This window comes from Phocoena sinus, chromosome X (genome assembly GCF_008692025.1).
Source record: "Phocoena sinus isolate mPhoSin1 chromosome X, mPhoSin1.pri, whole genome shotgun sequence".
NCBI classification, from domain to species: Eukaryota; Metazoa; Chordata; class Mammalia; order Artiodactyla; family Phocoenidae; genus Phocoena; species Phocoena sinus.
In genome coordinates, this window is record NC_045784.1 from 130850241 (window position 1) to 130876857 (window position 26617).

At 40.8% G+C, this 26617-nt stretch overlaps 1 protein-coding gene across 2 annotated transcripts in view; it reads right to left on the minus strand.

Annotated features, from left to right (window-relative positions):
• Positions 1-26617, minus strand: part of F8 (coagulation factor VIII) — a 121975-nt gene that overhangs the window by 23070 nt on the left and 72288 nt on the right. For both annotated transcript variants that reach the window (XM_032620284.1, XM_032620283.1), the window contains exons 15-22: positions 25295-25448; positions 15305-15517; positions 14793-15021; positions 14420-14602; positions 9301-9417; positions 8712-8783; positions 7227-7312; positions 3755-3910 (exon numbers count right to left, since the gene is read on the minus strand). In XM_032620284.1, coding sequence (XP_032476175.1) covers positions 3755-3910; positions 7227-7312; positions 8712-8783; positions 9301-9417; positions 14420-14602; positions 14793-15021; positions 15305-15517; positions 25295-25448 — 1210 coding nt within the window. The remainder of the gene's footprint in view (positions 1-3754; positions 3911-7226; positions 7313-8711; positions 8784-9300; positions 9418-14419; positions 14603-14792; positions 15022-15304; positions 15518-25294; positions 25449-26617) is intronic.

The following is a 26617-nucleotide window of genomic DNA, read 5'->3' on the forward strand; positions in this document are numbered from 1 at the left end:
TTGTGAGAGCCAATTGTGGGTGTCTGCTCCCAACTCTGCATTCAATGACACTGTGTCAGCAGCTTGAAATCAGGTGTGATGGGAATATTTACATCATGGAAATCAGCAAACACTACAAATAAAGGCCTTTGTGCTGACTGCCCCCCACTTTGCCCCAGAGCTGGTTGTTAAACATTTGCCAGCCCACCATTGAGTGTGAGTATAATCTGACAATAGCAAAGAGAAGAAATGTGATCCTATCCAAGATGCTGAGAAAGCATTTGATGAAATTCTACAGCCATTCCAAATAAGGTAGGAGTAGCAAGAAACTTTAAATATAAAAATATTTGAAATTAACAGCATGTTAAACAGCAAAATATAGGATCCATTCCCATTAAAGTCAGAAGCAAGATCTGCTAATATTTAATAAGCATATGCTAATATATCTATATCTATACATATATATCACACTGAAAACAAAAGAAGAGCAAAGAGCATTTTGGTCACCATCCAAGTCTACAAAGACTAATATCTGCTGCAGCCGCTGATGGACAGTGCACTTGGTGTTCAGAGGAAGAGATGAATGGGATAACAGGATGAGGCACTCTGTGCTTTAGACAGGAAATTAACGATGATAACAGGATGCTCTGTGCTTTGGACGAACAGGCCGTAAGGTAGTTAATATGCATTTCAGGAAGAATTTTAATGAACCCTGCTTCTTGCATCTTCCCATACATAGAAAAACACTATAATCGTGAACTTGAGGTATCTGTTCTTTGTGAATAGTAGTAATATTTTACCAAGATTTATGCTTGACTGCATGTATTCCTTAACAAAAAAATCATATGTAAACTAGCCTCCCCCCAGCCCCTTTGGAGCAGTTCCTCAGAGCTATCTGAGAGGCCGCCTCCCAGGCTATAGTCATCAGTAAGACCCTGAATAAAGCTTGATTCACAACTCTCACGTTGTGTATTTTTCTTTTAGTTGACAACACAATATATAATGTTTATGTGTTTGTGTATGTGTCTGTGTGTGCGTGTATTAATCACAGAGGCATTTAGAGTGATTACTATTTCCTGTTTACCAGGTCCTGTCAGCATAATGTCATCCATGTAATGGACCAGTATGGTGTTCTGTGGGATGTCGAGATGTTTGGGGTCCCTAGGGTCTATATTATGATAAGGAACAAGGGAAGTGGCATTGCCTTGAGGCATGGACAGTAAAGTTAATACTTTTGTTCCCACTTCATAAATGCAAATCTATTCTGATTTTGGTTGTCAATGGAAATGAAGAAGAAAGCATTTTCCAGGTCTGTAGTTCCATATTAGGTACCTGAGGCTGTGTTCATGTGCTCCAGAGGAGATACTACACCTGGAATTGCAGGGTTTTTGTCATCACCACCTGATTAAATTTGTGATGATCTGTCATTTTTCCATGACTCGTCTGGCTTTTGTAGTGGCCAAACAAGGGCCCTAAGGAGACTAGCCACTGGCTTGGGAAGCAACTATTCAAGGTGTAGTCACTGAGAGACTTGTATGCAGAGCATGGATGACTGCTTCAGAGACTGGGGAAGGGTTGCCTCTTGAGGCAAAGGAGGTTCAGGGCAGTTTGGAGGTTTGCAGTTCTCAGCCTCATGCATGTCTGCCTACATGTACCCACCCCGGGACTTCCCTGGTGGTTTAGGGGTTAAGACTCCAGGCTTCCGCTACAGGAGGCACGGGTTGGATCCCTGGTCAGGGAGCTAACATCCTGCATGCTGTGCAGCACGGCCAATTAAAAACAAATGTACCCATCCCTGGTCTCAGAGTTCCATTCCTTTCCACCAGTGCCCTCACCTTAGCATAATAGGCCTGGTGGGACTGACCATTTAATTGTCACTGTGACTCTGTATTTCACATGCTCAGCTACTAGATTTGGTATCAAGTCCAAGTATCTGCCTATAACCACAGGACATGGAAGGCTCCTCCAGAGCTCCATGGATGCATCCTGATTCTCTATGTACGTTCATGGGTGTTCTTTGCATATATTCACAACTTTTAATTTCTTTTTTCCCTATGTATGCCGTAAAAGGAAGGGCCATAAAAAGAAGACAGGTCACTCTACAATCAGGTATGCTAAACTTGTTGCCATAGCAACTAAATGCCACTGTCAATTTAATCTCCCAATGTCTTCCTCACCATCTGTAGCTCATCCCATTGTATCACTCACTGGTGATAATCTGATAAATTGTGATGCCACCGCATGTCATAGGTTACTCAGCATCCAGTCTTCTCCCCAAGCAAGGAATTATACCTGTGTTCCTTGAATATATTAGCAACATAATCCTAGAATTCCATTTTGAAGGTCTGTTTCCTGGGGCTACTTTTGGCAGCAATTACTGTACGAGGCAGGGTTCCAGCAAGAAACACGGAACACTAAAATTCGTATAATTTGAGGAAAGGTTAATAAAGGTACTAGTTAAGGAGGCGGGGGCAGGGTGCTGCCATCCCTAGGCCTGGAAGGCTGAGAAGAAGATTAGGTAGACAAAATGAGCAGAAATTCTGTGCATTCCTCCCATTGAGAAGTGGGGTCTAGGTCCCTTCCCCTTGAACGTGGGCGGATGTGTGACCTGCTTATAACCAACAGAATGTATTGCAAGTGATACTACATGACTTAAAAGACTAAATTAGAAAAGGTGACGTCATCTCCACCTTGCTAGTTGGGCCAGTCATGCTGGGAGAAGCTACTTCAGTCAACAGCCCCAGAGGTCGCTTAACACCAACCACCAGACATACAAGTAGAGATGCTTCCAAATGATTCCAGCCCCTAGCTGTCACATCTTCCCAGCTGAGGCCCCAGATACTATGGAGCAGAGAGACAGGCCATCCCTGCTGTGCCCTGTCCAAAGTCCTGACCCACAGAATCCAAGAACAAAACGAAATGGGCTTTTCTTATGACGCTAAGTTTTGGGGTCATCGGCAACTCAGCGATAGTAACTGGGACATGTAGAGAAAACCACTTTGAGGGGAGCAGTGGCCTTCAGTGGAGAGTTACAGCCAAGGGAAGAAATACCCTGATATTCCACACATGCCAGGCTCACAGAAGAAGAGGCGCGGTAGCGAAGCAGGAAAACGGATCTGAAGGGGCAAACAGAAGTCATCTTGCATGGGGCCATTTTAGGATTTGAACCTTATTCTGAAGACAAGAGGGAGACATTGAAAGGCTTAGGCAGGGGACTGATAGTATGATCCCCCAAATGATGTGCAGCTTTTATTAGAGAAGAGACTAGAAACAGAAGAAGACTAGTTAGGAATGTAACATAATACGTCAAGTGTGAGGTGATGGGGCCTCGGGCTGTAGTAACAACTGTATAAATGAAACAGAAGAGACGGGAGAGGTGTTACCAAGGAAGAGTTGGCTGGATGTGTGGCTGTTCATCAGGGGGTACAAGAATGAGGGAAAAGTAGATGATGAAGCTACGGTTTTGAGCCCGCTTGCCCTTTTGTCACTTCAAACCTAGAATATCCATAAGCAAACTGACAATCTTACCAATCTACCCAGTCAGGAATCACATGTTTCTCTCAATAGAGCACCTGTTCATTTCTATTACCTATGAGATCCTGATGCTACCACTTTTTTGTCCATATGTCCATAATCACTCCTATTGCCCATGAGTGGAAAATTCTTTTTTGGGGGGTTAAATTTGTAGAAGCTATGACTGTTTGTTCCATACCTGAAATCTGTCAAAAGCTCTTTAAAAGATTCATGCATTCTCTTAAAAGGACTAATTACATACCATTAAGGTCCCAGTGGAATTCCCTCGATAACTCCGCCACTGCTTTCCATCAAGGCTATACATGATGATAAATTGAGAGATGTAGAGGCTGGACAACTTCTGACGGGCGCCCTGGGTCATGATGCTGTGAATAATCATTGGTGTCAACAGATCCACCTACAGATGAAAACAACCCTTTATTTTAAATGTATGTACCACCTTCTGAAACCATTTATCAGCTTAAGAAGAATCTACATGGATACAGATACACCCAGTATTACCTTGGAGGTGCAGGTGAAGCAGAAAACAATGCTGAAATGTGGATGCACGTGAAGCTGTGGAATAAATGATGGGAACGTGTAGGAAATGTGCTCATTGAGTTCCCAGACTACTTCCTGACAAAGGAAATCACTTCCACATCATTGAGCTCCAGTCTCCTCTGCACATCCTTTACGCTGCACAAATTTAGTGCGGCTTCTCTGTTTCCAGGAGTAAATCATTGCACCACATTGTAAAGTTTTCATGCTTTTTGCCTTCCTTGTTAGACTGAGATCCTTAATGCAGTGAACCTGTCTGAGTCACCTAACCTCTCTACGCCTCAATCTCTTTATCTGTAAAGTGGAGGGAATGATGGCATTTATGGCAAAAGGTTACCAGAGGATTAAAGAGTTAGTACATTACATGTGCTGAGCTCACTGCTGGCACATACGGAACAGTTACTACCTGTTAGCTTTTATATTCTCTCTAGCTCCAGCACCTAACGTAGCATCTGACGTAATACTGATGCTTAGCACATGTTTTGGAATGAATGAGTGAATAACAGTGGGTCTTAAAGAGGCGGGCATGGGTCATGCAAGCATTACAAGGCAGTAGCTATTACAGGAATTTTGACATCTGTTACTGCCCTAACAAGCCAGTCAAACTTAACTTCTCCCAGATGCCTGGCACACTCAGATTGGACTGGTCATGACTCTTGTGCTTAATGACTATCTTTTTCAGTTGACTGTAAGCTCCATCTATACATACACTCATTCATTCAAAGAATATATTTTTAGCATTTGTTATGTGCCAAGCACTGTTCTAGGTACTGGGAATAGAGTCGTGAACAATTAAAAAAAAAAAGAGTCCTAACACACCATTGTAAAGCAATTATACCCAAATAAAGATGTTAAAAAAAAAAGAGTCCTGCCCTCATGGAACTTAAATTTGAGTTGGGGAAACAGACTATATATTATATATATGTTTTATTTGTTTACAGCTACACAAAGAAACAGTACAGTTCAACATAAGTCATGATTTTGTACCCGGTACTTTCAGTTGCTTATGCCACTTATTGGCTGTGTGACATGGGACAAGTTATTTAACTTTTCTGTGCTTCACCTTCCTTATCTGAAATGAAGATTGTTGTGGTAGGGATTTAGTCACTTGATTTGTTTTCAGTACATAGTAAGGAAGCCCTGTACACTTTAATATTTTGATCATGATTTTGATAAAGTATAAAAAAGTTTACTGATCAAGTCAGTAAACTGTGTGAAACTGGGAAGACTAGAGAATACTTTGGGAGACAGAGCTTGGCAAGCTGGAACAAAGGCCAAATCTAAGAAGTGGAAATTTGATAGGCTGTATCACTCAGGGTTCTTTGGCTATGCTTGGAAAAGGTGCTCTGTTTACTAGTCTCATCAGACTGTATCCAGTGAGGCAGACAGATTTCCCCAAATAGAAATGAGGATGCTGTTACAAAAAGGAAATACATAGAACAGATGCAGGGCAGCCAAATAGATTAAAATGTCCACTATGCGGTGATACATATAAAGTTGAAAGTGATAACCACAGAAATACAAGGTGGGAACATCTGGTTTGGCAGCTTCACAAACAAAAAAAAATGCTTAGGAATTAGCGAACAGTCAGCTCAAATTGAGTCATAATTGGCAGTGCCTACAAAACAAAAAAAAATGAGCTGATGTGGCATTAACAGATGTACTCTTTGTGTCTGCTTGCTGGTAAGCTAGCTCATCTTTCCCTGATCCCTATTTATTATTTTATTTTATTTTTTTAAATTAATTAATTTATTTATCTTTGGCTGGTCTTCGTTCCTGCGTGCGGGCTTTCTCTAGTTGCAGCGAGCGGGGGCTACTCTTCGTTGCGGTGCGCAGGCTTCTCACTGCGGTGGGTTCTTGTTGCGGAGCACGGGCTCTAGGCGCGTGGGCTTCAGTAGTTGTGGCACGTGAGCTCATTAGGTGTGGCTCGCAGACTCTAGAACGCAGGCTCAGTAGTTGTGGCACACTGGCTTAGCTGCTCCGCGGCATGTGGGATCTTCCCGGACCAGGGCTCAAACCTGTGTCCCCTTCATTGGCAGGCGGATGTTTAACCACTGCGCCACCAGGGAAGTCCCCTACTTATCTTTTTAACCTCAGGGAAAATAGGAGAGCAGATGCAATCTTGCAAAGGAGTAAAGTATGTAGGGGAATTTCCTCAGCTGACTGAGAAAAAGATGAAAGCTAACGGACTAGAAGAGGATGCAGGTGGGGGAAGTAGGTGGTAAAACGTGTGTAAATTAGTCCTGACTGATCACATGTTGATGTGAAAATATTTTTGGATATTTCGGGTTAAAGAAAATGTAGTATTATTATTGTTATTTTTTTGGCTGTGCTGTGTAGCTTGTAGGATCTTAGTTCCCCAACCAGGGATTGAACCCAGGCCCTCAGCACTGAAAGCACAGAGTCCTAACCACTGGACCACCAGGGAATTCCCAAGAAAATGTATTATTAAAATGATTTTCATTTTAATGAAAATCATTAAAATTTTAATGATGTTCCTTTTTTTAATGCAGCTACTAGAAAATGTAAAATTACATGTGTGGTTTGCATTTGTGGGTCACGTTACATTTCTATTGGACAGCACTGCTCCAGAGGAAATGGGGAAGTGAGAAAATATGAAAGACTGGGTCATTTAAAAAGAAATTGAGTTAATCTAGGACACTTTCAGTTATGGCTCCAAGTTGGTTTATCAGATTGGACTAACTTCAGTAGGTGTTTCTTACTACTGGGTGGTGTAGAAATTGTGAAGAAGAAAGATTCAGTTTTAGAAAATGAAGAAGCCACATTTTCTTGGCTTGTGGGATGGGGGATTGAGCCATTTTTTTTTGTATTAAAATGAAGGGACTGGAGGACTCAAGGACATCTAGGCAGTTGAAGGCATCTAAAGATAGAATACAGTCTTGGGAGGTGGTAAGTTCAATGTTATAGAAAATATTCAGAGATTCTAATCGCAACAGAAAGATTAAAAACACAGTGTACTCAATTCTATTCCTGAGTCTTTCATTTCTGACTCTTTTGGTACAAATCATAAGCCACTCTATTCTTCAGTTCTTTCCTCGTCTATTACATGGAGTTTGATGAAAATGACTTTGGTATAAAGGAGATATAAAACTATAAAACGCTTTGAGCTTGCAAGAGGAATGTGTGATGTGATGGAATGCGATGCATTTTCTAACCTTGATCCAGGAAAAGGGGTCCTTGGTGCTCCAGGCATTGATTGATCCAGAATAATGAAGTCTGGCCAGCTTTGGGGCCCACTGTCCTTTGCCCAAGAAAGGGGAGAGAGATTAGATTCAGCTGGGTTGGTCCTAGTCACTTAGGAATAAAATTACTCTCTTGAGAAAGGTTAATGCTAGCTGTGGAGACGTTAAAGGCATAAAGCATATTAGTATCAATGACTACCAATGTGGCCTGCGGGCTATAGATTGAGAACTCTCATCAGTGACTACTACCAGGCCTGTCCTTGTTGTCCATTGTATCTTCTAAAATTTAATAATTTTGTTGATTGTTAGTACCTCTAGTTAGCTAATACTGGAATGTGTTACCATCACTATCAAATAATATTATTATTTCTTTATTACCTAATGTATGTTCACTAGAGAAAAATTAGAAAATAAAATATAAAACGTAAGTAAAAATAAAAATAAAAGAAGTAAAAAACACCATACTTCCACCCAGAGAAAAATAACACTATTTTAGTATATAACTTTCAAGCCTCTTTTTCTTTTTTCTTTTTTTTTTTTTTTTTTTTTTGCGGTACGTGGGCCTCTCACTGTTGCGGCCTCTCCCGTTGCGGAGCACAGGCTCCGGACACGCAGGCTCAGCGGCCATGGCTCACGGGCCCAGCCGCTCTGCAGCATGTGGGATCCTCCCGGACGGGGGCACGAACTCGTGTCCCCTGCATCGGCAGGTGGACTCTCAGCCACTGCGCCACCAGGGGAGCCCTCTTTTTCTTTTTTTTTTTTCAAAGTGGCCTACAATTTGGTAATTCCTCCAGCAATTTGTTTGTTTGTTTTTCAAGCCTCTTTTTCGAATGCAATTTTTTCCCTCTAAAACAGAGTTTGGCCAACTTTTTTCTGTAAATAATTTAACCTTTGCAGATCATCTGGTCTTGTTGCAATTACTTAAATGCTGTTGTAGAGCAAAAGCGGCCACAGATGATTGTAAATGAAAGGGTGTGGCTTCTTTATGGACAGTGAAATTAGAATTTCATATAATTTTCACATGTCATGAAATACTATTCTTCTTTCGTTTTTTCCCCCCAATAATTTAAGAATAGAAAAGTGATTCTTAGCTTGAAGGCCATACAAAATCAAGTGATGGGCTGGATGTGGCCTGCGGGCTGTAGTTTGAGAACTCTCTCTAGATCCAGTTCAAGCTTTCTATCACTGCTCACAGAAAAATGTAGCTTCTTGCTACAGTGAAGAGAATGGACTCAAGGGAAGCCATATGGAAGGCAGGCAGGACATTTAAGGAGGCAGTGGCATTACTCAGGTGAGAAGTGATGATGGCCTGAATTAAGATGCTCACACTGGGAAATGGAGAAGAGAAAATAGATTTGAAAGGCACCTATGGAGATGGATTGGTTATCTGAATCTTTCCAATAGAAATAAAAAAGATATAATCAGCCCAGTGCTTTAAGAGAAAGGAATAGTATTTACCATATTGTCCTGAAGCTGTAATCTGAAAATCTCTAATGCGTCCAGAAGCCATTCCCAGTGGAGTCTGACATTCTGAAATCACATGAAGGGAGCACAATAGTTAGAAGTGCAGAAAGTATAGCTGCACAAATGCAAGTCAATGAGGACACCAACAAATGCTCATACTTTTTAGTGTTTACTATGTGCCAAGAGCTGTACTAAATATTCTTCTGCACTATATCATTTAATTCACTCCAACAGGCAGGCGCTACCGCTACTCACATTGTACAGCCGAGGAAACTAGGTCCACACGTAAGTAGACCAGCGGTTCTCCTACTTGTTTAGGGTGAAGACTCAAATTCTTCCAAATGATATTTGTAACTTATCTTTGGTAACTGAACCAAAACTAAGCTTCAAAATTTGCTCTTGGAGCTTCAGGGTCGAAGTGTTCAAAGCTCCAAGCATAGCTGCCCTCCTCTGAGGACTCTGATGATTTCTACCAGCAATATTAAGTTTAGATTTGGAAATGACTGAGAGCTGGTATTCATTTCCTGACAAAAGCAACCGCCCTAGGAAGGGGGAAAGAGGTACAGAGGTAGGTGCCACTCACTCTTGTTGTACACCAGGAAGAGAGTGCTCATCCCAGCTTGCAGGTGTTCGCCAATAAGACATTCTATCCGCCAAATTCCAACTTTGGATGGTAGCATTTCCACTGTCTCAAAAACACCTTATCAAAACCAAAAGGAACAAAAATTATTTCTTTTCACACAAATGGGCATAAGATACACTGGCTTATGCAGAATATCACAGGAGATCTACCCAAGTCAGTTGCACCATTCTTGGACCCCTCAAACCCAGAGTGCTTGGCATGTGACCCCTACAGGTGGAGGCCCTGGAAATTGAGTGCTGACCCCAGGAAATGGGAGAGACTGGGTGACGGGATGCTTTGGTGGTGGAGACAGGAGAAAGATGGGCCTGCACTCAGTGCTTTTCGAAGCCAGAGGTGTATTTCTCATTGACGAGATGTGGGCTCCCTGCCTTGAGGGGTAAAGTAACTCCAGGAGCAAGAAGCTAGAGGGTGAATGATGAGGGGCTGAGGAATCAGTCACAGTGACCACCCAGAATAAAGGTGGAAACAACCAGGTCAAGGGGATTTCATGAGGGACGGTCCCAAAAGGGAGTCTCTGAAGAGCCCCTGAAAGTACCCCACCAAAAAAAGAGTCAGATTGAAATATCTGCCTGGTGCAGACAGTGGTGCCATCCCTCACCTCTACCCTTGCCACGCTGCGGTTCAGATCAGCAACCAGCCAGGAGTGGAGGGGGAAGCATAAGGTAGAGAAACAGAAAACTCAACCAACTTGGAGGAGGAGATACTGAACTTAAATCAAGTTCAGAATTTTGATTAATATCCTGGAGTAGACATTGTAATTTGTGACCTGAACTACATTTGTGATGTAAAGTGACTGCAGGACTGTTTATTACTTAAGAGTGAGCAGAGTATGGTAGGAGGAGCTTCTCCCTTTTCTTCTGAGCCGTGTTGCTGACAGGGTCTTGGTGCTCCCGCTGGGTGTCAGGCCTGAGCCTCTGAAGTAGGAGAGACGAGTTCAGGACATTGGACCACCAGAGACCTCCTGGGCCCATGTAATATCATATGGCAAGAGCTCTCCCAGAGATCTCCATCTCAACGCTAAGACCCAGCTCCACTCAATGACCAGCAAGCTCCAGTGCTGGATGCCCCACGCCAAACAACTAGCGAGACAGGAACACAACCCCACACATTACACCTAAATCAATTAGAAAAAGAAGAACAAAAAACCCCAACATTAGCAGAAGGGAAGAAACCATAAAGATCATATCAGAAATAAATGAAAAGGAAATGAAGGAAACTATAGCAAAGATCAATAAAACTAAAAGCTGGTTCTTTGAGAAGATAAACAAATATTGATAAACCATTAGCCAGACTCATCAAGAAAAAAAGGGAGAAGACTCAAATCAATAGAATTAGAAATGAAAAAGGAGAAGTAACAACTGACACTGCAGAAATACAAAGGATCATGAGAAACTACTACAAGCAACTCTATGCCAATAAAATGGACAACCTGGAAGAAATGGACAAATTCTTAGAAATGCACAACCTTCCGAGACTGAACCAGGAAGAAATAGAAAATATAAACAAACCAATCACAAGCACTGAAATTGAAACTGTGATTAAAAATCTTCCAACAAACAAATGCCCGGAACCAGATGGGTTCACAGGCGAATTCTATCAAACATTTAGAAAAGAGCTAACACCTATCCTTCTCAAACTCTTCCAAAATATACCAGAGTGAGGAACACTCCCAAACTAATTCTACGAGGCCACCATCACCCTGATACCAAAACCAGCCAAGGATGTCACAAAGAAAGAAAACTACAGGCCAATATCACTGATGAACATAGATGAAAAAATCCTCAAAAAAATACTAGCAAACAGAATCCAACAGCACATTAAAAGGATCATACACCATGATTAAGTGGGGTTTATTCCAGGAATGCAAGGATTCTTCAATATACGCAAATCAATCAACGTGATAATCCATATTGACAAATTGAAGGATAAAAACCATATGATCGTCTCAATAGATGCAGAAAAAGCTTTTGACAAAATTCAACACCAATTTATGATAAAAATGCTCCAGAAAGTAGGCACAGAGGGAACTTACCTCAATCATATGTGGGCCATATATGGCAATATATGGCCATATATAACAAACCCACAGCCAACATCATTTTTAATGGTGAAAATTTGAAACCATTTCCACTAAGATCAAGAACAAGACAAGGCTGCCCACTCTCACCACTATTATTCAACATAGTTTTGGAAGTTTTAGCCACGGCAATCAGAGAAGAAAAGGAAATAAAAGGAATCCAAACTGAAAAGAAGAAGTAAAACTGTCACTGTTTGCAGATGACATGATACTATACACAGAGAATCCTAAAGATGCCACCAGAAAACTACTAGAGCTAATCAATGAATTGGGTAAAGTAGCAGGATACAAAATTAATGCACAGAAATCTCTTGCATTCCTATACACTAATGACAAAAATATCTGAAGAGAAATTACGGAAACACTTCCATTTACCATTGCAACAAAAAGAATAAAATACCTAGGAATAAACCTACTTAAGGAAACAAAAGACCTGTATGCAGAAAACTGTAAGACACTGATGAAAGAAATTAAAGATGATACAAACAGAGAGATATACCATGTTCTTGGATTGGAAGAATCAACATTGTGAAAATGACTATACTACCCAAAGCAATCTACAAATTCAATGCAATCCCTATCAAACTACCAATGGCATTTTTCACAGAACTAGAACAAAAAGTCTTAAAGTTTGTATGGAGACACAAAAGACCCCGAATAGCCAAAGCAATCTTGAGAAAGAAATACGGAGGTGGAGGAATCAGACTCCCTGACTTCAGACTATACTACAAAGCTACAGTCATCAAGACAGTATGGTACTGGCACAAAAACAGAAATATAGATCAATGGAACATGATAGAAAGCCCAGAGATAAACCCACGCACATATAGTCACCTTACCTTTGAAAAAGGAGACAAGAATAGACAATGGAGAAAAGAGAGCCTCTTCAATAAGTGGTGCTGGGAAAACTGGACAGCTACATGTAAAAGAATGAAATTAAAACACTTTCTGGGCTTCCCTGGTGGTGCGGTGGTTGAGAGTCCGCCTGCCGATGCAGGGGACACGGGTTCGTGCCCCGGTCTGGGAAGATCCCACATGCTGCAGAGCGGCTGGGCCCGTGAGCCATGGCCGCTAAGCCTGCGTGTCTGGAGCCTGTGCTCCACAACGGGAGAGGCCACAATAGTGAGAGGCCCGCGTACCGCAAAAACAAACAAAAAAACTACTTCCTAACACCATACACAAAAATAAATTCAAAATGCGTTAAAGACCTAAATGTAAGGCCAGACACTATAAAACTCTTAGAAGAAAACATAGGCAGAACACCTTATGACATAAATCACAGCAAGTTCCTTTTTGACCCACCTCCTAGAGAAATGGAAATAAAAACAAAAATAAACAAATGGGACCTAATGAAACTTCAAAGCTTTTGCATAGCCAAGGCAACCATAAACAAGACGAGAAGACAACCCTCAGATTGGGAGAAAATATTTGCCAGCGAAGCAACTGACAAAGGATTAATCTCTCAAATATAGAAGCAGCTCATGCAGCTCAATATCAAAAATAAACCAACTCAACCCAAAAATGGGCAGAAGACCTAAACAGACATTTCTCCAAAGATATACAGATTGCCAACAAGCACATGAAAGGATGCTCAACATCACTAATCATTAGAGAAATGCATATTAAAACTACAATGTGGTATCACCTCACACTAGTCAGAATGGCCATCATCAAAGTCTAGAAACAATAAATGCTGGAGAGGGTGTGGAGAAAAGGAACCCTCTTGCACTGTTGGTGGGAATATAAATTGATATAGCCACTATGGAGAACAGTATGGAGGTTCCTTAAAAAACTAAAAGTAGAACTACCATATGATCCAGCAATCCCACTACTGGGCATATACCCTGAGAAAACCATAATTCAAAATGAGTCATGTACCACAATGTTCACTGAAGCACTATTTACAATAGCCACGACATGGAAGCAACCTAAGTGTTCATCGACAGAGGAATGTATAAAGAAGATGTGGCACATATATACAATGGAATATTAGTCAGCCATAAAAAGAAATGAAATTGAGTTATTTGTAGTGAGGTGGATGGACCCAGAGTCAGTCGTACAGAGTGAAGTAAGTCCGAAAGAGAAAAACAAATACCATATGCTAACACATATATATAGAGTTAAAAAAAAAAAAGGTCCTGAAGAACCTAGGGGCAGGACAGGAATAAAGAAGCGACACAGAGAATGGACTTGAGGACACAGGGAGGGGGAAGGGTAAGCTGGGACGAAGTGAGAGAGTGGCATGGACATATATACACTACCAAACGTAAAATAGATAGCTAGTGGGAAGCAGCTGCATAGCACAGGGAGATCAGCTCGGTGCTTTGTGACCACCTAGAGGGGTGGGATAGGGAGGGTGGGAAGGAGACGCAAGAGGGAGGGGATATGAGGATATAAGTATACGTATAGCTGATTCACTTTGTTATACAGCAGCAACTAACACACCACTGTAAAGGAACTCTACTCCAATAAAGATGTTTAAAAAAAAAGTGAGCTTAAAGTCACTGGGCCTATCAGAATTTTTACACAGAAACAGGGGAAGTTTACTTCCACTATTAAAGCTGTTTTAAAGGGACACTGGAGACTAAGATGAAATTATGTTTTGATCAGCATTGTGAGGAGTGCTTAATCAATATACTGCTTTCATACATAAACAAATCAGTCTTTGGGAAACTACTGGTGCCATGTGGGATTTGAGGTGGTAGAAAAATCCCTTTTTCCTAGGAAAGTGCTGTGACATCAATTATCCATTTATTCTGTTCTATTTCCTTTATAGCACATTATCTGTATCTGAAATTATCATGTTCACTTGCTAATTTATTTAGTATCTCTCTGTAGGGTAAGTTACTTGAAAGAGTAAGCTACCCGAGAGCAGGGAGTTGGTCTGCTTTGTTCACTGGACATACCCCCAGGGCACAGACCTTTAAAGTAGGTTTTCAGCAAGCACAGTAAGTTGAAGAAAGAGCACAAAGTGGCTCGTACCCGGGTAAAGGTTGTAGACTGCCATTTTATACTCCTCCTTTTTCCGTACAGTGAACACATGTCCACTGAAATGAATAGAATGGATATTTTCATTGCTGCCCATGCTGAGCAGATACCATCGGATCTTTTGATCCTGAGCCATTGCTAAACCAGGTAGCGTATCCATCACATAGCCATTGATTGCTGGAGAAAGAACACAGAGAAAGCTGTTAAAATCTATTGTATAAGTGTCTTTCCCTCCACTCCAGTCAAAAAATATTGATCCCTATGAGGATTCCACTCCCGTACATATAGTCTCAAATCATACAATGTCGAAACCTCAGGCTCAAGGTTCATTTCACAGCGAGTAATATTTGGGTGTGGAATATATTACCATGGAAGCGATACTTTTCTCTAAAAGTGGGGTCCTCCATCTGGATGTTGCAGGGAGCCCTGCAGTTCCTTTCCATGTTTTCAGTGAAGTACCAGCTCTTGGTCTCATCAAAAATAGTGAAAAACAGAGCAAATTCCTGCACTGTCACTTGTCTCCCATGGGCAGCGCTCAGAGTGTTTGTGCGGCAGATCAGAAGGGGTCCAATCAAGCCTGAGTGCACATCTTTTTCCTGAAAGACACCAGTCCTATGAGCAAAAGTTCTCTCACCCATGAACCAGAGTGGATTTCTCGTCAACTTTTATGCCACTCCAACCCACTCCCCATCTTCCCACAGTACAATTTCTTCCTCTTTAGTAGATTCCAGAGCGATATGTCTAAGCCATAAATATGATGACACCTCCCCTATTTAAGGCTTCCCATTATGCTTAGGATAAATACCAAACTTCAAACATAACACAAAGACCTCTTTCTTTTAAACCAGAAAGAGGCCAGCACAACATAGACCTGCTTACCAGATCAACATCAGAAAAATAAGCCCAGGCTTTGCAGTCAAACTCATCTTTAGTTGGTGCCATATGATGCTGCACTTTCCAAAAGTAAGTTTTGGTTTCATTAGGCTTGACAAACTTTTTTCTAAGTTCTGCTCCTTGCCTCTGATCTTCCTCATAAGAAATAAGGCTAGAATAGAAGGAGTAGGGACGAGATGCCTGGTTTTTAAATGTTACCTGCAGAGCAAGAAAAAAAAAAGAAAAGAAATAAAAAAAGCAAGTGTTATGTTTTAAGATCTTGTAAAGTTCTTAGGTTAGGGTTTATATCCCTAATAGCAATGCCAATTTGGGGGGTTTTTATCCAGGTTTTTAGTAGCTGGAGGAAATAGTACAGAGTATGGATGTTGTTAGAACCCAAACCTAAAGATCTACAAAAGAAACAGACATTTTTGAATTCCAAAATCTTTATGGGATGAACTCAAAGTTGCAAAGGAGAAAATTTCTAAATACTTAAAGGCAATTCCAAAGTAAAAGGGAAAATATCACCACAGGGGTTTTAAGAGACCCTAACTCCAGGAACTGATACTCTTAAATTAAGGTTCTTCATGACAAATACCAGGATGAATACTTATGATATTTAAAGAAGACTTGTTTTTCAAATTAAAAAAATTATACATTTTCATGCGACATATGGAAAGTAAAATAAAATTGAAGTCAGAAAAAAATTCACTCACAATCCCATAATTTTAGATCCTCCTATATCCTTCATGTAAACAATCAATTGGGACAATGGATGACTGTTTCTGGAAAAAATAAAACTACCCTGATCTTTGGCTCACACCAAAAACAAATTCCAGTCTACAGCAATTATTGATGGATTAAAAAATTAAATGTTAAGAAATTAAACTGTAAAAGAAAGTTGAAAAAAGTATAGGTGATTTTAAGAAAAAAAATCTCTGTATAGGGAAGGATTTTAATAAACAAAAAAGCTATGAAAGTGTCATAAAGGAAAGATTTATGGGTTACTACCTAAAATTTCAAACCTGTTTTATTTTAAAAACCATTATATACAAAATTAAGAGAAAACAAACTTGGAAAAATATTATTCACTAAAATGATCAATGATCATTAATATATCAATGATCTATAATATACAAGGTAATATAAATGAACAAGAAAAGCACTCCCTCCAAAAATTTCAACTATGCAAAGAACATTAATAGATAATTCATTAGAGAAAGTCTTAAAATGTTCATGTACATTGCACTCCTGGAATTTTATCCTAGGAAAAAGGTTGTGGCTGCAGCATTACTTAAATAGTAAAAAAAAAAAAAAAAAAAAGAAACTATCTAAAACGTTGTTCAAAGTAGATGGTTAAGTAAACCATAAAATCATATAATGGACTAATATTCCATCATTTAAAAATATACGTAGGGTTTTTGTTTCCTGGTGCGCGAGGAGAGGGGATTAAGAGCGCTGCTTAAAGGAGCTCCAGAGACGGGCGCGAGCCGCGGCTAAAAGCGCGGACCCCAGAGACGGGCAGGAGACGCTAAGGCTGCTGCTGCCGCCACCAAGAAGCCTGTGTGTGAGCACAGGTCACTCTCCACACCCCCCTTCCGGGGAGCCTGTGCAGCCCGCCACTGCCAGGGTCCCGGGATCCAGGGACAACTCCCCCGGGAGAACGCACGGCGCGCCTCAGGCTGGTGCAACGTCACGCCGGCCTCTGCCGCCGCAGGCCCGTCCCGCACTCTGCGCCCCTCCCTCCCCCCCGGCCTGAGTGAACCAGAGCCCCCAAATCAGCGGCTCCTTTAACCCCGCTCTGTCTGAGCGAAGAACAGACGCCCTCCAGCGACCTACACGCAGAGGCGGGGCCAAATCCAAAGTTGAGCCCCTGGGAGCTGTGCGAACAAGGAAGAGAAAGGGAAATCTCTCCCAGCAGCCTCAGAAGCAGCGGATTAAAGCTCCACAGTCAACTTGATGTACCCTGCAGCTGCGGAATCCATGAATAGACAATGACTCATCCCAAATTGAGGAGGTGGACTATGACAGCAAGATTTATGATTTTTCCCCCTTTTCCTCTTTTTGTGTGTATGTGTATGCTTCTGTGTGAGATCTTGTCTGTATAGCTTTGCTTTCCCCATTTATCCTAGGGTTCTATCCGTCCTTTTTTTTTTTTCTCTTAATAATTTTTTTTTTACTTTAATAACTTTATTATATTTTATCTTACTTTATTTTATTTTACTTTATCTTCTTTCTTTCTTCTTTTCCTTCCTTCCTTCCCTCCTACCTTCCTTCCTTCCTCCCTCCCTCCCTCCCTTTGTTTCTTTCTTTCTTTCTGCTTCTACTAATTCTTTCTTTCTACTTTTCTCCCTTTTATTCTGAGCCGTGTGGATGAAAGGCTCTTGGTGCTGCAGTCAGCAGTCAGTGCTGTGCCTCTGAGGTGGGACAGCCAACTTCAGGACACTGGTCCACAAGAGACCTCCCAGCCCCACATAATATCAAACGGCTAAAATCTCCCAGAGATCTCCATCTCAACACCAGCACCCAGCTTCACTCAACGACCAGCAAGCTACAGTGCTGGACATCCTATGCCAAACAACTAGCAAGACAGGAACACAACCCCACCCATTAGCAGAGAGGCTGCCTAAAATCATAATAAGTCCACAGACACCCCAAAACACACCATCAGACATGGACCTGCCCACCAGAAAGACAAGATCCAGCCTCATCCACCAGAACACAGGCACTAGTCCCCTCCACCAGGAAGCCTACACAACCCACTGAACCAACCTTAGCCACTGGGGACAGACACCAAAAACAACGGGAACTACGAACCTGCAGCCTGCAAAGAGGAGACCCCAAACACAGTAAGACAAGCAAAATGGGAAGACAGAAAAACACACAGCAGATGAAGGAGCAAGGTAAAAACCCACCAGACCTAACAAATGAAGAGGAAATAGGCAGTCTACCTGAAAAAGAATTCAGAATAATGATAGTAAAGATGATCCAAAATCTTGGAACTAGAATAGACAAAATGCAAGAAACATTTAACAAGGACCTAGAAGAACTAAAGATGAAACAAACAACGATGAACATCACAATAAATGAAATTAAAAATACTCTAGATGGGATCAATAGCAGAATAACTGAGGCAGAAGAACGGATAAGTGACCTGGAAGATAAAATAGTGGAAATAACTACTGCAGAGCAGAATAAAGAAAAAAGAATGAAAAGAACTGAGAACAGTCTTAGAGACCTCTGGGACAACATTAAACACACCAACATTCGAATTATAGGGGTCGCAGAAGAAGAAGAGAAAAAGAAAGGGACTGAGAAAATATTTGAAGAGATTATAGTTGAAAACTTCCCTAATATGGGAAAGGAAATAGTTAATCAAGTCCAGGAAGCACAGAGAGTCCCATACAGGATAAATCCAAGGAAAAATATGCCAAGACACATATTAATCAAACTGTCAAAAATTAAATACAAAGAAAACATATTAAAAGCAGCAAGGGAAAAACAATAAATAATACACAAGGGAATCCCCATAAGGTTAACAGCTGATCTTTGAGCAGAAACTCTGCAAGCCAGAAGGGAGTGGCAGGACATATTTAAAGTGATGAAGGAGAAAAACCTGCAACCAAGATTACTGTACCCAGCAAGGATCTCATTCAGATTTGATGGAGAAATTAAAACCTTTACAGACAAGCAAAAGCTGAGAGAGTTCAGCACCACCAAACCAGCTCTACAACAACTGCTAAAGGAACTTCTCTAGGCAAGAAACACAAGAAAAGGAAAAGACCTACAATAAAGAACCCCAAAAAATTAAGAAAATGGGAATAAGAACATACATATCGATAATTACCTTAAATGTAAATGGATTAAATGCTCCCACCAAAAGACACAGACTGGCTGAATGGATACAAAAACAAGACCCATATATTTGCTGTCTACAAGAGACCCACTTCAGACCTAGAGACATATACAGACTGAAAGTAAGGGGATGGAAAAAGATATTTCATGCAAATGGAAACCAAAAGAAAGCTGGAGTAGCAATTCTCATATCAGACAAAATAGGCTTAAAAATAAACACTAGGGCTTCCCTGGTGGCGCAGTGGTTGGGAGTCCGCCTGCCGATGCAGGGGACACGGGTTCGTGCCCCGGTCCGGGAAGATCCCACGTACTGCGGAGTGGCTGGGCCCACGAGCCATGGCCCGCTGGGCCTGCGCGTCCTGAACCTGTGCTCCGCAACGGGAGAGGCCACAGCAGTGAGAAGGCCCGCGTACCGCAAATAAATAAATAAATAAATAAATTAAAAAAAAAAAAAAAAATAAACACTATTAGAAGAGACAAAGAAGGACACTACATAATGATCAAGGGATCCAAGAAGAAGATATAACAACTGTAAATATTTATGCACCCAACATAGGCGCACCTCAGTACATAAGGCAAATACTAACAGCCATAAAAGGGGACATCGACAGTAACACATTCATAGTAGGGGACTTTAACACCCCACTATCACCAATGGAAAGATCATCCAAAATGAAAATAAATAAATAAGGAAACACAAGCTTTAAATGATACATTAAACAAGATGGACTTAATTGATATTTATAGGACATTCCATCCAAAAACAACAGAATACACATTTTTCTCAAGTGCTCATGGAACATTCTCCAGGATAGATCATATCTTGGGTCACAAATCAAGCCTTGGTAAATATAAGAAAACTGAAATTGTATCAAGTATCTTTTCCGACCACAATGCTATGAGACTAGATATCAATTACAGGAAAAGATCTGTAAAAAATACAAACACATGGAGGCTAAACAATACACTACTTAATAACGAAGTGATCACTGAAGAAATCAAAGAGGAAATCAAAAAATACCTAGAAACAAATGACAATGGAGACACGACGACCCAAAATCTATGGGATGCAGCAAAAGCAGTTCTAAGCGGGAAGCTTATAGCAATAGAATCCTACCTTAAGAAACAGGAAACATCTCGAATAAACAACCTAACCTTGCACCTAAAGCAATTAGAGAAAGAAGAACAAAAAACCCCCAAAGTTAGCAGAAGGAAAGAAATCATAAAAATCAGATCAGAAATAAATGAAAAAGAAATGAAGGAAACGATAGCAAAGATCAATAAAACTAAAAGCTGGTTCTTTGAGAAGATAAACAAAATTGATAAACCATTAGCCAGACTCATCAAGAAAAAAAGGGAGAAGACTCAAATCAACAGAATTAGAAATGAAAAAGGAGAAGTAACAACTGACACTGCAGAAATACAAAAGATCATGAGAGATTACTACAAGCAACTCTATGCCAATAAAATGGACAACCTGGAAGAAATGGACACATTCTTAGAAAAGCACAACCTTCCAAGACTGAATCAGGAAGAAATAGAAAATATGAACAGACCAATCACAAGCACTGAAATTGAAACTGTGATTAAAAATCTTCCAACAGGGCTTCCCTGGTGGCGCTGTGGTTGGGAGTCCGCCTGCCGATGCAGGGGACACGGGTTCATGCCCCGGTCTGGGAAGATCCCACATGCCGTGGAGCGGCTGGGCCCGTGAGCCATGGCCGCTGAGCCTGCGTGTCCGGAGCCAGTGCTCCGCAACGGGAGAGGCCACAACTGTGAGAGGCCCGCATACCGCAAAAAAAAAAAAAAAAAAAAAAAAAAAAAAAAAAAAAAAAAAAATCTTCCAACAAACAAAAGCCCAGGACCAGATGGCTTCACAGGCAAATTCTATCAAACATTTAGAGAAGAGCTAACACCTATCCTTCTCAAACTCTTCCAAAATATACCAGAGGGAGGAACACTCCCAAACTAATTCTACGAGGCCACCATCACCCTGATACCAAAACCAGACAAAGATATCACAAAGAAAGAAAACTACAGGCCAATATCACTGATGAACATAGATGCAAAAATCGTCAACAAAATACTAGCAAACAGAATTGAACAGCACATTAAAAGGAGCATACACCATGATCAAGTGGGGTTTATTCCAGGAATGCAAGGATTCTTCAGTATACGCAAATCAATCAACGTGATACACCATATTAACAAATTGAAGGAGAAAAACCATATGATCATCTCAGTAGAGGCAGAGAAAGCTTTCGACAAAATTCAATACCCATTTATGATAAAAAAGCTGCAGGAAAGTAGGCATACAGGGAACTTTCCTCAACGTAATAAAAGCCATATATGACAAACCCACAGCCAACATCGTCCTCAAGGGTGAAAAACTGAAAGCATTTCCACTAAGATCAGGAAGAAGACAAGGTTGCCCACTCTCACCACTATTATTCAACATATTTTTGGAAGTTTTAGCTACAGCAATCAGAGAAGAAAAGGAAATAAAAGGAATCCAAATTGGAAAAGAAGAAGTAAAGCTGTCACTGTTTGCAGATGACATGATACTATACATAGAGAATCCTAAAGATGGTACCAGAAAACTACTAGAGCTAATCAATGAATTTGGTAAAGTAGCAGGATACAAAATTAATGCACAGAAATCTCTGGCATTCCTATACACTAATGATGAAAAATCTGAAAGTGAAATCAAGAAAATACTCCCATTTACCACTGCAACAAAAAGAATAAAATATCTAGGAATAAACCTACCTAAGGAGACAAAAGACCTGTATGCAGAAAATTATAAGACACTGATGAAAGAAATTAAAGATGATACAAATAGATGGAGAGATATACCATGTTCTTGGATTGGAAGAATCAACATTGTGAAAATGACTCTACTACCCAAAGCAATCTACAGATTCAATGCAATCCCTATCAAACTACCAATGGCATTTTTCACAGAACTAGAACAAAAAATTTCAGAATTTGTATGGAAACACAAAAGACCCCAAATAGCCAAGGGAATCTTGAGAACGAAAAACGGAGCTGGAGGAATCTGGCTCCCGGACTTCAGACTATACTACAAAGCTACAGGAATCAAGACAGTATGGTACTGGCACAAAAACAGAAAGATAGATCAATGGAACAGGATAGGAAGCCCAGAGATAAACCCACGCACATATGGTCACCTTATCTTTGATAAAGGAGGCAGGAATATATAGTGGGGAAAGGACAGCCTCTTCAATAAGTGGTGCTGGGAAAACTGGACAGGTACATGTAAAAGTATGAGACTAGATCACTCCCTAACAGCATACACAAAAATAAGCTCAAAATGGATTAAAGACCTAAATGTAAGGCCAGAAACTATCAAACTCTTAGAGGAAAATATAGGCAGAATACTCTATGACATAAATCACAGCAAGATCCTTTCTGACCCACCTCCTAGAGAAATGGAAATAAAAACAAAAATAAACAAATGGGAACCTAATGAAACTTCAAAGCTTTTGCACAGCAAAGGAAACCATAAACAAGACCCAAAGACAGGGCTTCCCTGGTGGCGCAGTGGTTGAGAGTCTGCCTGCCAATGCAGGGGACACGGGTTCAAGCCCTGGTCTGGGAAGATCCCACGTGCCATGGAGCAGCTGGGCCCGTGAGCTACAAATACTGAGCTCTGCGCGTCTGGAGCCTGTGCTCCGCAGCAAGAGAGGCCGCGACAGTGAGAGGCCCGCGCACCGCGATGAAGAGTGACCCCCGCTTGCCACAACTAGAGAAAGCCCTCGCACAGAAACGAAGACCCAACACAGCCAAAAATAAATAAATGAATAAATAAAATTAAAAAAAAAAAAAAAAAAAGACCCAAAGACAACCCTCAGAATGGGAGAAAATATTTGCAAATGAAGCAACTGACAAAGGATTAATCTCCAAAATTTATAAGCAGATCATGCAGCTTAATAACAAAAAAACAAACAATCCAATCCAAAAATGGGCAGAAGACCTAAATAGACATTTCTCCGAAGAAGATATACAGACTGCCAACAAACACATGAAAGAATGCTCAACATCACTAATCATTAGAGAAATGCAAATCAAAACTACAATGAGATATCATCTCACACCAGTCAGAATGGCCATCATCAAAAAATCTACAAACAGTAAATGCTAGAGAGGATGTGGAGAAAAGAGAACCCTCTTGCACTGTTGGTGGGAATGTAAATTGATACAGCCACTGTGGAGAACAGTATGGAGGTTCCTTAAAAAACTACAAATAGAACTACCATATGACCCAGCAATCCCACTACTGGGCATATACCCTGAGAAAACCATAATTCTAAAAGAGTCATGTACCAAAATGTTCATTGCAGCTCTCTTTACAATAGCCAGGAGATGGAAACAACCTAAGTGTCCATCATCGGATGAATGGATAAAGAAGATGTGGCACATATATACAATGGAATATTAGTCAGCCATAAAAAGAAACGAAATTGAGCTATTTGTAATGAGGTGGATAGACCTAGAGTCTGTCATACAGAGTGAAGTAAGTCAGAAGGAGAGAGACAAATACCATATGCTAACACATATATATGGAATTTAAGAAAAAAATGTCACGAAGAACCTAGGGGTAAGACAGGAATAAAGACACAGACCTACTAAAGAATGGACTTGAGGATATGGGGAGGGGGAAGGGTAAGCTGTGACAAAGTGAGAGAGTGGCATGGACATATATACACTACCAAACGTAAGGTAGATAGCTAGTGGGAAGCAGCCGCATAGCACAGGGACATCAGCTCGGTGCTTTGTGACCGCCTGGAGGGGTGGCATAGGGAGGGTGGGAGGGAGGGAGATGCAAGAGGGAAGAGATATGGGAACATATGTATATATATAACTGATTCATTTTGTTGTAAAGCAGAAACACACCATTGTAAAGCAATTATACTCCAATAAAGACGTTAAAAATATATATATGTAGGGGGCTTCCCTGGTGGCGCAGTGGTTGAGAGTCTGCCTGCCGATGCAGGGGACACGGGTTCGTGCCCCGTTCCGGGAAGATCCCACATGCCGCGGAGCGGCTGGTCCCATGAGCCACGGCCGCTGAGCCTGCGCGTCCGGAGCCTGTACTCCGCATCGGGAGAGGCCATAACAGTGAGAGGCCCGTGTACCGCAAAAAAAAATTAAAAAAAAAAATATGTAGGAAGTGTTTTTAATGACATAAGAAATATTTATGACGTATTTATTTAAAAAAGAAGGATGATCCATTGTGTAATTTTGAATACATAAAGAGAATACATAGGAAAAACATAAGAACATACAGCAAAATGATAATTATGGTATTATTTTTCAACTTCCTTATTTTCTATACTTTAAACTTTTTCAAAAGTGAGAATACATTATTTTTATTTAAAAAAATTATTGGAGTATAGTTGATTTACAATGTTGTGTTCGTTTCAGGTGTACAGCAAAGTGAATCAGTTATACATATACATGTATCCACTCTTTTTTTTTTTTTTTTCTGTACGCGGGCCTCTCACTGTTGTGGCCTCTCCCGTTGCGGAGTACAGGCTCCAGACACGCAGGCTCAGTGGCCATGGCTCACGGGCCCAGCCGCTCCGCGGCACGTGGGATCCTCCCGGACCGGGGCACGAACCCGCGTCCCCTTCATCGGCAGGCGGACTCTCAACCACTGCGCCACCAGGGAAGCCCTATCCACTCTTTTTTAGATTCTTTTCCCATATAGGTCATTACAGAGTATTGAGTGGAGTTCCCCGTGCTATACAGCAGGTTCTTACTAGTTATCTGTTTTATATATAGTAGTGTGTATATGTCAATCCTGATCTCCCAATGTATCCCTCCCTCCCCGCTTCCCCCTTGGTAACCATAAGTTTTGTTTTCTACAACTGTGACTCTATTTGTTTTGTAAATAAATTCATTTGTACCCTTTTTAAAGATTCCATATATAAGCAACATCTTATGATATTTCTCTTTCTCTGTCTGACTTCACTCAGTATGACAATGTCTAGGTCCATCCATGTTGCTACAAATGGCATTATTTCATTCTTTTTTATGGCCATTATTTTTAGAATCAGAAATCTAAAATACACACATGGGATTAATTTTCTTGTAATTTCATTGTCCTCAACTTACCATGATGTTGTCTTCAACTTCTGCTCTTATATATGGTCCCAAGAGTCCCAAATGTTCATTTAGTTCTCCGCGGTATAAGGGCTGAGTAAAGGAGCCATCAGCATATTCCTCAAATACCACCTTTTTGAACTGAGGGACACCTCCATTCTCAGCTCTGGAGAAAAAAGCAGAGGAAAAGCAATATCCTCATGGACCAGGTGGGTAGAAATGCCTCACATTGTTGTGTTCCCTGTATTTGAGATGCATTTGGTAGAACTGATGATGAATTGGAAATGTAATGGAGAAGGGAGGGAGAAAGAGGGATTAGATATAACCTCCCGGTTTCTGATTTGGGCAAATGGATGGATGGTGATGCAGTTCACTGAGATGGAGAACCCTAGAAGGGTAGGTTGCTGTATACAGTTTTGGACACATGGGGTATCTATGGGAATTATATTGGGAAATACATGGAGACTGGCAGTTCACAAAAGAGGTCTAGATGAAGATCATCTATATTTAGGTGGTAACAAAATCATGCAAGTGGCTTATCAAAGCCAATAGTCAATTTTCTGTCCTCATCTTACTCAACATCTAAGCAACATTTTGCATAGTTAACCACTCCATCCTCCTTGACATACTCTTTCCAGGCTTCTCTAGTATATAAGATCCATGAAAGCAGGGGGATTTGTCTGTTTTGTCCACTGTTGTACTCCCAGCAGCTGGAACAAGTGCCTGCCACATAGTAGGTGCTCAAATAGTAGGTGTTGAACGTTGAATGGATGTAGGGTTTATAAACATACTCTAAATATGAGAGCCTCAGTGTTCAGTCCTTGGACCACTTTTCTTTGCTTTTTAAAAATTCTGTAAAAACTGTGAACTAAAACTATACAATAAAGTGCATAAAACATAAATGCTTTTGATACAAAAAATGCAACCACCACTAAGATCAAGAACTTTGCCAGCAGCCCAGAAGACTCACTGTTATCTGCCTTTTCAATCACATCCTCTCCCTTCCCACTAAGTGTAACCCCCATTCTGATGTTTATAACTATTTATTTGATTTTGTTCATAACTGTACCACTTATGTATACATACCTAAAGAATATAGCTTAGTTTTGCCTATTTTTGAAGTATGCAAATGGAACCATACTGCATACATTCTCTTGTGATATTTTTTACTCAGCATTATGGTTGTGATTCGTCTATGTTGTTGTGTGTAGCTATAGTTTGTTCATTCCTATTGCTGTATAGTATTCCACTGTGTGAATATAACGCAATCATGTGCATTTGAGTAATTTTTGGTGCTTATACATAGTCCTGCTATGAACCTTCGTATGAATTTCT